We start from the raw sequence: 13,706 nt of genomic DNA on the forward strand, positions 1-13,706 counted from the left end.
CATTTCACCTCAGTTTCATAGGTCAAGTTCATTGTTAACCAAACAACCCAACCGAGGCTTGGAGTGTTACGTTTTTATTCGTAATGTGGGATTTGTTGCATGAAAAGGGAAAATCCAAAACCTCTATAATGTGGATTGCCCAAATGTATAATTTTACGTTTGGAGAAACCCACTTTTATCCTTAAAAAATTAAACCCAAATATGTAAGTGACTACTTTTTGTGTAATTTCCTCTTTAATAGGCCCTTTGAGTTCATAAGAAAAAAAATAAAATAAAAAAGAATTAAACAATTCACAAGATCACATTTTGAGATTTATTGATACGTCACCCTTCATTTATTATACTAGATTTTGTAGATTGCCTTTTTATGATATTAAATGCAATATCAAATCTCAATTAGCTCCCAATTTGTTATACTTCGAATTTGTAAATTACTTCATTATAATGATAGATACTTCAAATCTATAATGCTCACAATTTATTATAGGGGGAATTACCTTTTTTTTTTAACGGCAAAAAAGAGCTTTATTGATGAAAAAAACAAGGACTTGCAAAATACATCAACAAAGCGGGAGAAACAATAGCAACAAAGCTAAACAAGATTGGTGAGAAACCAATCAAAACAACCAACAAAAGAACCAACAGACAGCAGGAAAGATGATCAAACTGCAGCAATGTAACAGAGCGACCAAACTGCAGCAGAGATGAGGAACAGAGACACCTCCAGGTCTGAAATAGAGTTGAAGCACCACACAGCACCAGAAACCAACCCACATATAATTCAACAACTCAGTACCCCTACACAGATTCCCCAACATAGAGACCAACCCACATATGCTGCTACTGCACACCAGAAGATAGTAGAATAAAAGCCAAAGCACTGCTGCTGCTGCAGATATACTCAACCCCGACCCACCTAAACAAACTCGAATCTGGTTGATATTATAAAGAAAATCATTAATGGAGAATTGCAAAATCCTTAGAAGAAGCCTTCAGCCAAATAGCTAACCTGATAATGATAGACTCCTTAAGCTCCTCCATATCCGGTTGCACACTATTGAACAAGCAATCATTCCGATGTTTCCAAATAGACCACATGGCAACCAGAGGGATAGCAATTTATATTCTCATTTCAGCTTTCATGAGACAGGTGTCATTCCACCAATGCAACAAGCATTTAACAGAGCCAGGCACAACCCAAACCAAACCCCACCACTGCACTAAACCAGACCACACATTCCAGATCAGAGGACAAGAAATGAGGACATGTGAAGTAGACTCTACCTCTGATTTGCAAAAAATACACTCAGTTGAGGCTTCCTCACCCAGCACTCCAACCCTTTGAAGAAAAGCAAAAGTTTTGATCTTGTGTTTCCAAGCTAACTAACTAAAAAATTGAACTTTGGGTGGGATATAATTAATCCACACCAGTCTACAAGTACTTACAGCTTCACCAAAACCCATTTCACAATTCCTGTAAAGAGAAGCAACAAAGAATTGACCTGGTTTACAAGCCAACCAACTTGGATTATATTTAACCCCTAAACTTAACATAGGAGCTGCTCTTAACATTTCAGTGAGCCTGGATACCTCCTTAACCTCCCACTGCCTCAAAGGCCTTCTTAGACAAAGATCCCAAGCCCTAGAGATTCCTTTTTTGTCAACAAAAAACTTTAAAGAACCATTCTTCTCTGTAGAGAGTGAAAACAGTCTAGGGAAAACCTCTTTAAAACAAATACCACCACACCACAAATCAATGCCAAAATCTCACTCTATTCCCATTACCCACTTTAATTTGAAAATTGTTGGCAAAAAATTGAAATAGAGTGATACTATGCTCTGCCACTACAATGATATCACCCTATAACTTTGACCATCTAATGCCACCAATTTGATTTGGGAGCCAAGCTCCAACTTTAATTTTATACTTACGACAAATCACCTTTTTCCATAATGCTTGATCTTCATTAGCAAATCTCTACCACCACTTCAATAATAAGCAAAAACTTACCTCTCTAATTCTCCTAATACCTAACCCACCTTGATTAATGCTCTTGGTTACCTCCTTCTACTACACTAGGTGAATTTTTCTTTTCAATTTTGTGCCTCCCCATAAGAAAGCTGCTTGAATTCTATCTATTTCCTTGGCCACTCCTTCTGGCAACCTGAAGAGAGAAAGGTAATACACTGGCAAACTGAATAGCACTGATTTGATGAGGGTCAACCTTCCAGCAAATGATGAGAGTCTCCTTTTCCACCCAGCAAGTCTGCCTTTTATCTTGTCTAAAACAGGTTGCCAAAATTTCTTCCTACTTGGAGAAGAACCCAGAGGTAAACCTAGAAATTTCAGTGGCAGGTTCGGAGGTTTACAATTAAGTACAGAAGCGAAATCCTTAAGAGTATTGACTGAAGTTCCAACCCCACAAACCACACTCTTGTGGAAATTGATCTTAAGACCTGAAATCATTTCAAAGCACCTTAAAATTCTTTTAAGATTCATTACCTCCTCTATATCAACTTCACAAAAAAGTAAAGAATCATCAGTAAATTGAAGGTGTGAAACAACCACCCCATTAACTCCAATCTACACCCCTTTAATCAGACCCAATTCCCTTGCTCTGAGCAGTAGAACACTAAGCCCTTCTATAGCCAAATTGAACAGAAAGGGTGATAATGGATCACCCTGTCTTAGCCCTTTTTGAGGGCTAAACTCTTTGGTTGGTGACCTATTTACAAGAACAGAGATTCTAGCAGTTGAAATACACTCCTTCATCCAATTAATCAATTTAGATCCAAAGCCAAAATTAGACAGCATGGAAAACAAATAACCCCAGTTGATGGAATCATAAGCTTTTTCAAAATCGAGTTTGAGCAACATCCCATTCTTCTCAGCTTTCTTCCACCCATCCACAAATTCATTTGCGATCAAAACCCCATCCAAGATATTTCTTCTACTCAAAAAAGCTGATTGGGTTTCACTTATAGCTTCTGGCATAACTAGCTTGAGTCTATTGGTCAAAACCTTAGACAAAATCTTGTACATCGAACCAATCAAGCTTATCGGTCTATAGTCCTTAAGATTGACTACCTTTGACCTTTTTTGGAATTAAAGTGATGAATGAGTTGTTCAAACCATAAGCCAATTTACCCAAACTGTGGAATTCTTTCATGAACAACCCCACATCTTCTTTAAACACCTTCCAATTCTTTTGTATACACATTAAATTAAAGCCATCGGGACCTGGTGCTTTATTTCCATTGCACTATTTGACTGCTGCCCATAACTCATCTTCGGAAAACTCTGCTTCCAGCTGCTGAAACCAGACACTACCACTAATGCTCTTAAAATTACTTAACAATGTAATACGAAGAAAAAAAATTTATACAAATATGGTGGGGTGTAATTTGTACCCTCACAACTTTTTCACTTGCACCCTACCACAGAATTATTTACACTTCTCATGCATTTGTAATTTTTTTTTTCTCTACTCCACTCTTTAAGTAATTCCCCTTTATTATACCTTGATTTTGTAGATTACCTTTTTTATGGCTGTGAGACCATGAAATATCCTCTCACATGGATGTTTTAGAGATCCAACGAAGAGAAGAGCTTCACCCCTGTAGATCTGCAAGGATGAACATAGTCGGTGCCAACCAACCGGGGTTACCGGCCGGGAGTACTCCGATGATGAAGTTAGTCCTTGAATCAAGAAGTAAATAGTATATATATTTGAAGGGGTGTGTGTTCTGTAGAGAGAGATCAAACCTCCTTTTCACTTGGGATGCCCCCTCCCCCCCCCTCTTTATATAGATGGGGGGTGTGATATTTGTTTGGGCTGGACCCATTGTAGACTTTGTTTGGGTTAGGCCCAATAAGCTAGTACCTATATTTTTCTGGCTCCCACAATTTTTCCAAAACTTTCATTGTCTTCGGTAGAAGGAATGAGAGTTTTTATTGCCGAGTTATACTGTTCAAATAGATGTTAGGTCATTTGACAAAGAATACATTTGATAAATAAATAAAATGTATGAATGAATGAATGACTGCATGTATGCTTGAATGTATGTATAAATGTATATAAGTCGATCATAGGATGAAGGGGGGTGAGCTAAAACCTATAAAGGAATACAAATAAATCATAACGATAGGCCGCGGTATTCTAACCCCCGGGCATGGGTGTAGGCCACGGTATTATAACCCCTGGGAATGGATATCGGCCGTGGTATTCTAACCCCCAGCATGGGTGTCGGCCGCGGTATTCTAACCCCCAGGCATGGGTGTAAGCCGCAGTATTCTAACCCCCGGGCATGGGTGTAGGCCTTTGTTAACGGCGCTCTGTGCCGAGTGCGAAGATTGTGCTGTACTCGGAGACTTTTGCTGATTTTAAGTGGCAACCAAGTGCCAATATGGCAAGGACTTTGAATAATGTATCCTGTACCGAATAAGGTGGACGTGTTAATCACCAATAATATTGCTCCGCTTTTATGGAATTGCCAAGTAGATATTGGGCCAACTATTTAATCGCCGAGTTGCTCAGTTTGCGTTTAGTCCAATGTAGACTTGCCCCATTGCTTTCGAATTACAGGTGGTAGTCGGAAGGAATGTAGATTCCCATTGCCCTATGTTGCAGGGAAGATTCGGCTTTGGTAAAATGATGGCGTGCAAAAATATGCAAACTGTCGACTGCCAAGTGTGTAATGTATTGCCCCAAAATGGGCACTTGCTTCAAGCTGTGTGAAAAGAAGCGGGAGTTTGTAACTCAAGTAAACGTCGTTGTAATGTTTGTACCAAGTTGGCCGAGTATGCATGCATATCAAAGGTGCCGAGATGATGATCGACTGATGTGCCCCAATTGGAAAGCGAAAAATTGACTGATGTCCCAGTGGGCAATTGTTTTGCCAAATAATTTTGTTAGGTGAATAAAGTTGCCGAATACTGTGGCCAATGTTGCAGCATAAAGTTTGACAATGCATAAAGTTGACCAATAATGTTGTTTAGCCGAAAAAGGTTGATGCACGGCTGAATAATGATCATACACAATGTTGAATTAATAATTGTGCCGAATAATATTGCCGAGTAAAATTGATGCATTGCCAAGTAACTAGTGTCAAAACATCGATGTCCGTTTACACTTGGTCGGTGATTGTGCCGATAGTTTGGTGGGCGATTTTTTCTTAGCTTCGCAGTGTGTCGGCAATTTTTCTTAGCTTCGCGGTGTGTCGGCATTCCTTCGGAATTAGATTTGCTAAGAACTTGGTTGGGAATGGTTACTAATTTAGTGAAGTTGAGTTTCTTGTCCAACTTTGAATAAGATTTGTTCTTCGGAAGGAATAAAGTTGACTTGGGCCAAAATTGCCGAGTAGGCCGATAATGATTTGAAACGTGCCCCTGTTCGGTGCCGTGGCGAAATCAGAATGAAGCCGAGACAAAGTAGGGTGCTTGGTGATATCGGAATCAAATATGCAATTTATTTGTATTTTTATTTATTTATTTATTTAATATATATATATACATTTTTTTTTGCGAGCTGAAATTGCATATTCTGACCGTACGAATGGACCTAGAATGCGTCAAATAGCTGAAAAGGACTATTGGATCGCTGTGATCAGACTCCTGATGGCGTAATTGTAGCCAAAATAGAGTTGATGGCTCAGATCGGTTGAGAATTGTGCACCGCAAAGCACCGGATAACTTCTCTTGCATGGTTTGCTAGTTCGTCGTCCTCAGTAAATTCGTTGATTCTGGGCAAACTTTGATTGGCTCGTACGGCGTCGTTTTAACTCCGATTTCAACGCAGTTTGTTGCGTTGGACTCGTCTCAATGAGTACTTCACATTGGTATGGTCAAAACTTGAGTTTGACAGCTTTGAAATTTCAGTGTTCGGCACGTGTGATCCATTTCACGACTTTCGGCGGACTTGGGTTGCTTCTTGGCTCCTCGGGTTGGTGGGTTTGGACTCTTTGGGCCGAGACGAATCCTGTGGTGTGTTCAGATGTGGACTTCGGCAGGCCGAGATGCTAGTTCTATGCCGAGATATTAGTGCCAAATAAGTTACAACCTTGCCGAATATTGGTGCGTAATAATTGTAAACTGTAGTTAAAGAATGTGCCAAATAATAAATGGTACGGTGTGATTTTTCCGAATAAGTCGCCTAACCCAAATAAGTTACAACGTTGCTAAATATTGATGCGGAATAATATTGTAAACTGTAGTGCTGAATAAGAAAAGTTACGGTGTAATTTTGCCGAATAAGTCGTTGAAGCTGAATAAGTCGAGTTGATCATATGCATGCAGCGTTCATAAGGCCGATGAATTTTGTTGCCGAATTATGGGTGATATTGGCAAATAATATGAATTAATAGTGTCCCAAATGGTGCAAGGCCGAATTCTTCGTGCTACAGGTCATGAAATGCAGAATCTTCGATTCAAACTCCCAACTTTGAGCCCTTGTATCTCACTCGTTTGAAGTCCGATTGGCCTCAATTTTGCAGCGTTGGATTCGCCACTCGACCGAGTGTTCATTCCACTATTCAGATGCGTAAGTCCGCCTTGAATTGGATGTCGCTGGACCTCTGAAAGTTGACCAAAAATAAGATTGGTCTACTCTTTTTTTGTTCGGCTCTTCAATGTTGCGGAATAAGAGTAGTAGAGCATGGTTGCGTAGTGTAAGTAACTCGACAAACTTGATATGGCTAAAGATATTTGTAAACGGGTTGTGATTGCTGAAATCAGAAGTGTTGCGGTCCGATGGTCCGTTGCCAAGCTTGACTATACGGTGGCCAAAGCCATTTCTAGACAACCGCTCTTGGAAAAAGCTGACATGGCCGAGTGACATGGTCATGCTCAATGAAACTTATTCTCAGCCTTTCATTGACACCAAATGGCTTGCACCTTTTGCCGAGAGAATGTCACAAGTCTACTTGGTGAGTTTGGAAAATCGACAGTGACTCGATGTGCTTCGCGACAGCTAGCTTGTTATGGGTGCATTTGTGATCGTCGCCGAGAAGAGCCTAGCTTGTTATGGGTGCTAAACGGTTTTGTCTAGATTTTGATCAGCATCAACATGAGCCATTCGTGACAATTGAACTTGCCTCCAGATCTGACTGTTTGAATTTATATATATATATATATATATAGATATATCTATGGCCAGCCAACTATCACAATTAATTAAATAAGAATAATAATTTGTTTATTCTCATAACTCATGGTCCATTCTAGAGAGAGGAAAATTGAAGGCCCAGCCTTGGATTCTACAGAAAGCTTTAGCATAGGTACACGTGCATACATGTTAAGAATCAACTTTAAGTTAAGTTTTGAGAAACAAAGAATAAATAAATAAATGGACAGACCCACGTATGAATTTAGCCGAATAACTTTATTGAATTGCCAAAAAGATGTTTTGCACCAAGAAATGTGTGAAACCCATTTTTAGAGAGAGAAAACAGCTACTAACTTCATCTTGTTTTGACAACCTTTCTAAGCAATATTAATATTCAACAATGCTTTGATCAAATCTGTGAGCATAAATAGATACATACATAGATGTGTATATATATATATACCTGAACTTTAGCAAAAAAAACATAATCAGAATGAAAAAAGCCAAAAACCCAGCTGTGGGCCGTATTACTTGGGATTGATTTTGCTTTTGTAGAAAGTGCACTAACCTCAAAACAACCGATATATGTTTACTTACAGCAATATATTTGTTGTGTTCTTCGTTGATCTCATTCAGTCGTTCCCACAAACGGCGCCAATTGTGAGACCATGAAATATCCTCTCACATGGATGTTGTAGAGATCCAACGAAGAGAAGAGCTTCACCCCTGTAGATCTGCAAGGATAAACATAGTCAGTGTCAACCAATCGGGGTTGCCGGCCGGGAGTACTCCGATGATGAAGTTAGTCCTTGAATCAAGAAGTAAATAGTATATATATTTGAAGGGGTGTGTGTTCTGTATAGAGAGATCAGACATCCTTTTCACTTGGGATGCCCCCTCTTTATATAGATGGGGGGTATGATATTTGTTTGGGCTGGACCCATTGTAGACTTTGTTTGGGTTAGGCCCATTAAGCTAGTACCTATATTTTTCTGGCTCCCACAATGGCTATTTTGGAAAGATGGTTAAAAGTCATCTTCCAGCTTTTAATCCATTTTAAGTCACACCATCTCTCATATTTTTTACATATTTTTTCAAAAAAAGTCAAAAAAAAGTTAAAAAGTGAACTTTTAACCGTCTTTTTAAAACAATCCTAAATGTACGTCAAATCTATGGTTAACAGATAACGTTGTTTCAGAGGGTTGGGCTTCAAAAAATGGACTTATTAGACTTAAATGTTCTCCCTATTTGAGATGACAACTTGAAAGAAACTAAACTTTTTTCAGATAATATACACAAAAATTTCTATAAAATTAACAATTTGAATTATTAAAATGATATCCATGATAGACCTCACGAGCTCAGACAATGAACTCAATCCTTACATCAAACTAATCACTAAGCCTAACAGCACCTGGTTTGGTTTCAAAAAATTGAGCCAAGTTTTTAGAAAATTGAGTTTTTTTATTTATCGTGTTTTTTTATTTTATTTTATTTTTAGTCAAAAAATTAATATTTTAAGATATTTTTTATTTTTATTTTTTAGATGCACCTAACCTAGATACATTTAAAACATATAATATTTATGGATTTTTTTTTAAATTCATCAAATACAAAAATTACAAATATATATATATATATATATATAAATTCAATGTATTTTCGTATTCTTGTGTATTTATTAAATTTTATAAATATTTTTTACAAATATTTTAGTTTTTAAGTACATTTAAGTTATGTGTGTTTATAAAGTAAAAAATTTACCTAAAATATTTTTAAAAATTCACTAAAACAAAAATAAAAAATAGAAAAATAAAAGATCAATTTTTAGAAAATCAATCAAAATAAAAATTGCATTTCTTGAAAGGTATTTTGTGTATTTTTTTTTTTCTTGTGTTTCAAGAACACTTTTCCCTAAGGAGTTCGGATCCTCTCCTTGAGGAGGGTCCTTGAGTTCCTGCGGGCAACGGCTCAGATCAGCCGTTGGTCATCCAACGGCTGAGATTATTAAAAAAAAAAAAAAAAATTAAATCCAAAATGCTGTGTTTTCGACTTCCCGCCCAAACAAACAACAACACAGCTCAGATGAGGGATTCGGATCAACTCTCACACACCACTCTCACTCTCACGCAGCAACACAGCCTCTGTCGAACCCATCCTCATCCTCACCGGCGAACCCATCCTCACCGACGGCGAACTCCATCCTCACCGACGTCGAACTCCACCGCTCCAGCCTGTACAGAGTACTCTTCTGCAGCCAAAGCTTTCGACTGAAGCTCTTTACAAATTACAGTGAACAGTAAGGTAAGAAATCGAATGAGAGTTTGCATTAATTGGTGTGTTTTACCTCTCTTTATGATTTCTTTTACTTTTCTGTAAGGTTCTGCTATTTGGTGAACACACTGTAAATTACTCAAGGAAGGTCTGTAAACAATTGGATGACCAATGGCTCATCTGAGCCAGGTCTGTAAACAATTGCTCAACAATAAGATAAACAATTGCTCAACATTAACTTAAGTCTGTAAACTGAGTTCGGAACCTTACATAAACTCGTATTGATAGACCATGAACCTTAAAATTGATAGACTGGTCTATCAATTTCAGAACATGAACCTTAAAATTGATAGGCCAGTTTTTGTTAAAATTGATAGGCCAGAACATGAACCTTAAAACATGAACCTTTAATTTCAGAACATGAACATGTTATATTGAATCTCATGAATAATTTTTGACCCATGAGACTGCTAGTTATGAATAACTGAAATGCTTGTGTTATTAACTGCTATTTATATCTATATTCAGTAATTTTCCTTATATGACATATGGTCCTATCTATAAACCAGATAAACCAGATAAATTTCCTTAATTCGTTATGAATAATTCCTTATGAATAAACCAGATAAGCCAGTTATGAATAATTCAATTTCCTTAATTGGAGTAATTTTCCTTATATGACATATGGTCCTATCTATAAACCAGATAAATGTTAATTATAAACCAATTTCAATTCATTTTCATAGCATTACAACCTAAGCAACCCAAAAATCTTATTAAGAAGCTCAACTATCATTAACTTAAGATTTTATTTATATGGGTTTTCAGTTGCATTTTGATATCGATATGGAACCTGAGAATGACTGTGATTGGAAGCCAAAATTGGGAATGGTATTTGATTCTGAACAATGTGCGTATGAATTTTATAATACATATGGAGGAAGAATGGGGTTTAGCATAAGAAGAGATTATTGTAAGAAGGACAAGTTCAGTGATCAACTTATTCATAGACTTTTGGTTTGCAACAAGGAGGGATTTCGAAAGGTTGACAAGCGAGACCCATTGTCAAAAAACTCTAGAGCTGAAACTAGGACTGGGTGTGAGGCTCGACTTTATATTAAATTACATGAGGGTAATGGAAAATATGTTGTGACTGATTTCAAAGAAAAACACAACCACGATCTTGTATCACCTGAGTGTGCCCACATGTTGCCATCACAAAGAAAGATCTCCACTACCCAAGCAATTCAATTAGATTTAGCGGCACAATCTGGTCTTCGTTTAGGCCAGTCTTTTGAACTCATGGGTAGGGAAGCTGGTGGAAGGCAATGTCTTGGTTTTACGAAGTTAGATTCTAAAAATTATTTGAGAACCAAAAGACAACAAAGTTTAGCATATGGGGAAGTAGGCAATGTGTTGCAATATTTTAAAGAAAAATCTTTGCAGAATCCTTCATTCTTCTATGCTGTTCAATTAGATAATGAGGAGCAAATAACCAATATGTTTTGGGCCGATGCACAAATGATCATGGATTATGCCCAATTTGGTGATGTTGTCACATTTGATACGACTTACAAGTTAAACAAAGAACATAGACCCTTCGCATCTTTTGTGGGATTCAACCATCACAGGGAAACAGTTATATTTGGTGCAGCATTGTTGTATGATGAGACCGCCGAATCGTTTGTATGGTTGTTTGAAAACTTTCTACAGGCTATGTCAAGGAAGGCACCGAAAACTTTGTTCACCGATCAAGATGCTGCAATGGCTAAAGCCATACCCATCGTTATGCCTGACACAAGTCACCGATTGTGTACTTGGCATTTGATGCAAAATGCATTAAAACATGTTAACTGTTTGTTCCAAGATAAGGGGGTCAAGGGTGTACTAAATAAATTCTTCTTTCACATTGAAGATGCAAATCAATGGAAATTAGAGTGGGCGGAAATGCTTGATAAATATGATGCGCATGAAAACCATTGGTTGAAATTGACTTTTGCGGTGAAAGAAAAATGGGGATGGCCTTATGTTAGATCAACATGGGCTGCGGGAATGAGTACCACACAACTTAGTGAATCTTTTAATGCTTTTTTGAAAGATTACATTCGTTCGGATTTCAACTTAAATGAATTCTTCATGCATTTCGAAAGGGTACTTTATGAGAAGCGATACAAGGAGTTAGAAGCGGGATATGCTTTGTGCCAAAGGTTACCAAAGGTGAAAGCAACAATAAAAATGTTAATTCAAATGGGTAACATCTACACAAAAAAGATCTTTGAGGAATTTCAAAATGAGTACTTTCAATCCATTGAATCAGACATAGAAGCAATTGAATATGGCGAAGCTAGTACCATTTACACAGTTGTTGATGTTGGTAACAAACATGCAAGGAAAGTGAAGTTGGAGAGGGATGGCTCTTTGGGTTGTAATTGTACAAAGTTTGAAAGGGAAGGAATCTTGTGTTCTCACTCATTGAAGGTCATTAGAGACATATTGAAGATGAAAGAGGTTCCTCCACAATACATTCTGAAGAGGTGGACCAAACAAGCAAGAGCCGAAACTGTGCAGCATATTAACGAAAATGACATTCAAGTAGATGTGAAATTCCAACAAGCTTCGCGGTATAAGACATTGATGACTGCATTTAGAGCAGTAGCAAGTAGAGCTGCTGAAACTGAAGAAACATATGCTTTTTGTATTGCACAGCTTGCTACATTAGGTGCAGATGTTGAAGGCAAGTTAAGTGCTCATTTTGGTGTTGGAAATGAAGCACGTAATGATGATGATACCCAAAGCTTTGAAGTGGAATGCGAAGATGTGAATCATGTTGTGCAACCAAAAGGATTGAAGAAAAAGGTGGCAACTAGTAAGGGCAAAAGGAGGGTCAAAGGTGGATTCGAAGCGGCGTTGGTAGCGAACTCCAAAAAAAAATCCCGTGCTAATAGCTTCGCTTCGTCACAATCTATTGCTAGTTCAACGGTTGCACCTTCTCCATTATCTATTGGAGGAGATATATATGTTCGTGAACATGTTCCTCCGCTTCAACCTCTTCCTCCCCTTCATCCTCTTCCTCGATCTGTGCCCATGGGTAGTAATTACATTCCTCCGCCATTGATGTATCCCACATATCATGTAAGATTTACTTTAACATTGTATTTTTTGTGTGGATATAATATGTGACTAAAACCATAACTGAAAGCATATATGACATTCTTGTAGGCGAACAATTTGCGGGAGATGTATGTCGTGCCAAATTATTTGCCAACTCAACCAACATTCCAGTCACTACTACAAGGTTCATGTGGATATGACATTGGGTTTCGATATTCTCAAGAATCAACTACTCCAATGTGTAGTCAGGTTCGTTGTTGATGTATTTTTAGTTTATAGTTGCTGAAAATTCTGTGATATCACGTATTTATAGTTGCTTAAAAATTCTGTCTTCTTTTTTGTAGGCTATGGACAACCATGAACAGAACCAAACTGATGCTGAAATTGGGCTGCAACGTGAAGTCATGGCCTCTGAAACTGTCAAGCAAACTGTTGCTGGAAAGTGATGTTAAAGTACTAATGTGTCAATTTTTAAGGACCAATGAATTAATTTAGATGTTAAAGTTGTACTGGTTGATGTTCATTTACAGTTGATTTTAATTTATATGTTAAACCCAAGTGAAATGGTTATTGTTAATGTTCATTTACCTTGGTTGATGTTGGTTGATGTTGGTTGATGTTGGTTATTGTTAAAGTTGTACTGATTCTGTTATTCAGCATTTTTTTTTAATTTATGTGTTGGTTGCTTCATGTTCATGTTCAGATTCAGGAAACTGGTATTGAACATGCTGTATGGAACATGTTAATTTAACTTGGTTGATGTTGGTTGATGTTCATTTAGGACCCTTGAACACTGTTATACAGATTCTGAAATGGGCACAAATACTCTTCTGGTCTTCTACTCTCATGCTTACCCTTGAACACTTGAACACTGTTACCCCTTCAATCTGATAACCCTTGAACACTGTTACCCCTTCAATCTGATAAATCTTCATGCTTTTTGCATACTTCATTGCTGTTCCTACCTTATTTTTTTAGTACATGACCACCAGTTCACTAACAAAAATTGCTGGGCACAAAATGCTTTTTGCATACTTCATTGCTGCCCTGGATTTTGCCAATGGACTGCACTAACTTCACAGTTTTAACAAGCCAGGTTACATGAACAAACAGTACCAGTAAAGTTTACTAATTAGATCCAACAAAAGAACAAGCCAGATTTCATAGGCAAGTGAACATGGTTCTGATTTCATAGGCAGATTTCATAGGCAAGTGAAC

The 13,706-nt window shown here is 37.6% G+C and overlaps 1 protein-coding gene across 1 annotated transcript; it reads left to right on the forward strand.

Annotated features, from left to right (window-relative positions):
- The first annotated feature begins 10,223 nt into the window (after positions 1-10,223).
- Positions 10,224-12,557, forward strand: LOC114323016 (protein FAR1-RELATED SEQUENCE 5-like). Its single transcript, XM_028270473.2, has one exon. The coding sequence runs from the start codon at positions 10,224-10,226 to the stop codon at positions 12,555-12,557; it is 2,334 nt and encodes a 777-aa protein (XP_028126274.2).
- Positions 12,558-13,706: the final 1,149 nt, after the last annotated feature.

Source organism: Camellia sinensis, chromosome 4, assembly GCF_055761805.1.
Source record: "Camellia sinensis isolate YWXY chromosome 4, ASM5576180v1, whole genome shotgun sequence".
NCBI classification, from domain to species: domain Eukaryota; kingdom Viridiplantae; phylum Streptophyta; class Magnoliopsida; order Ericales; family Theaceae; genus Camellia; species Camellia sinensis.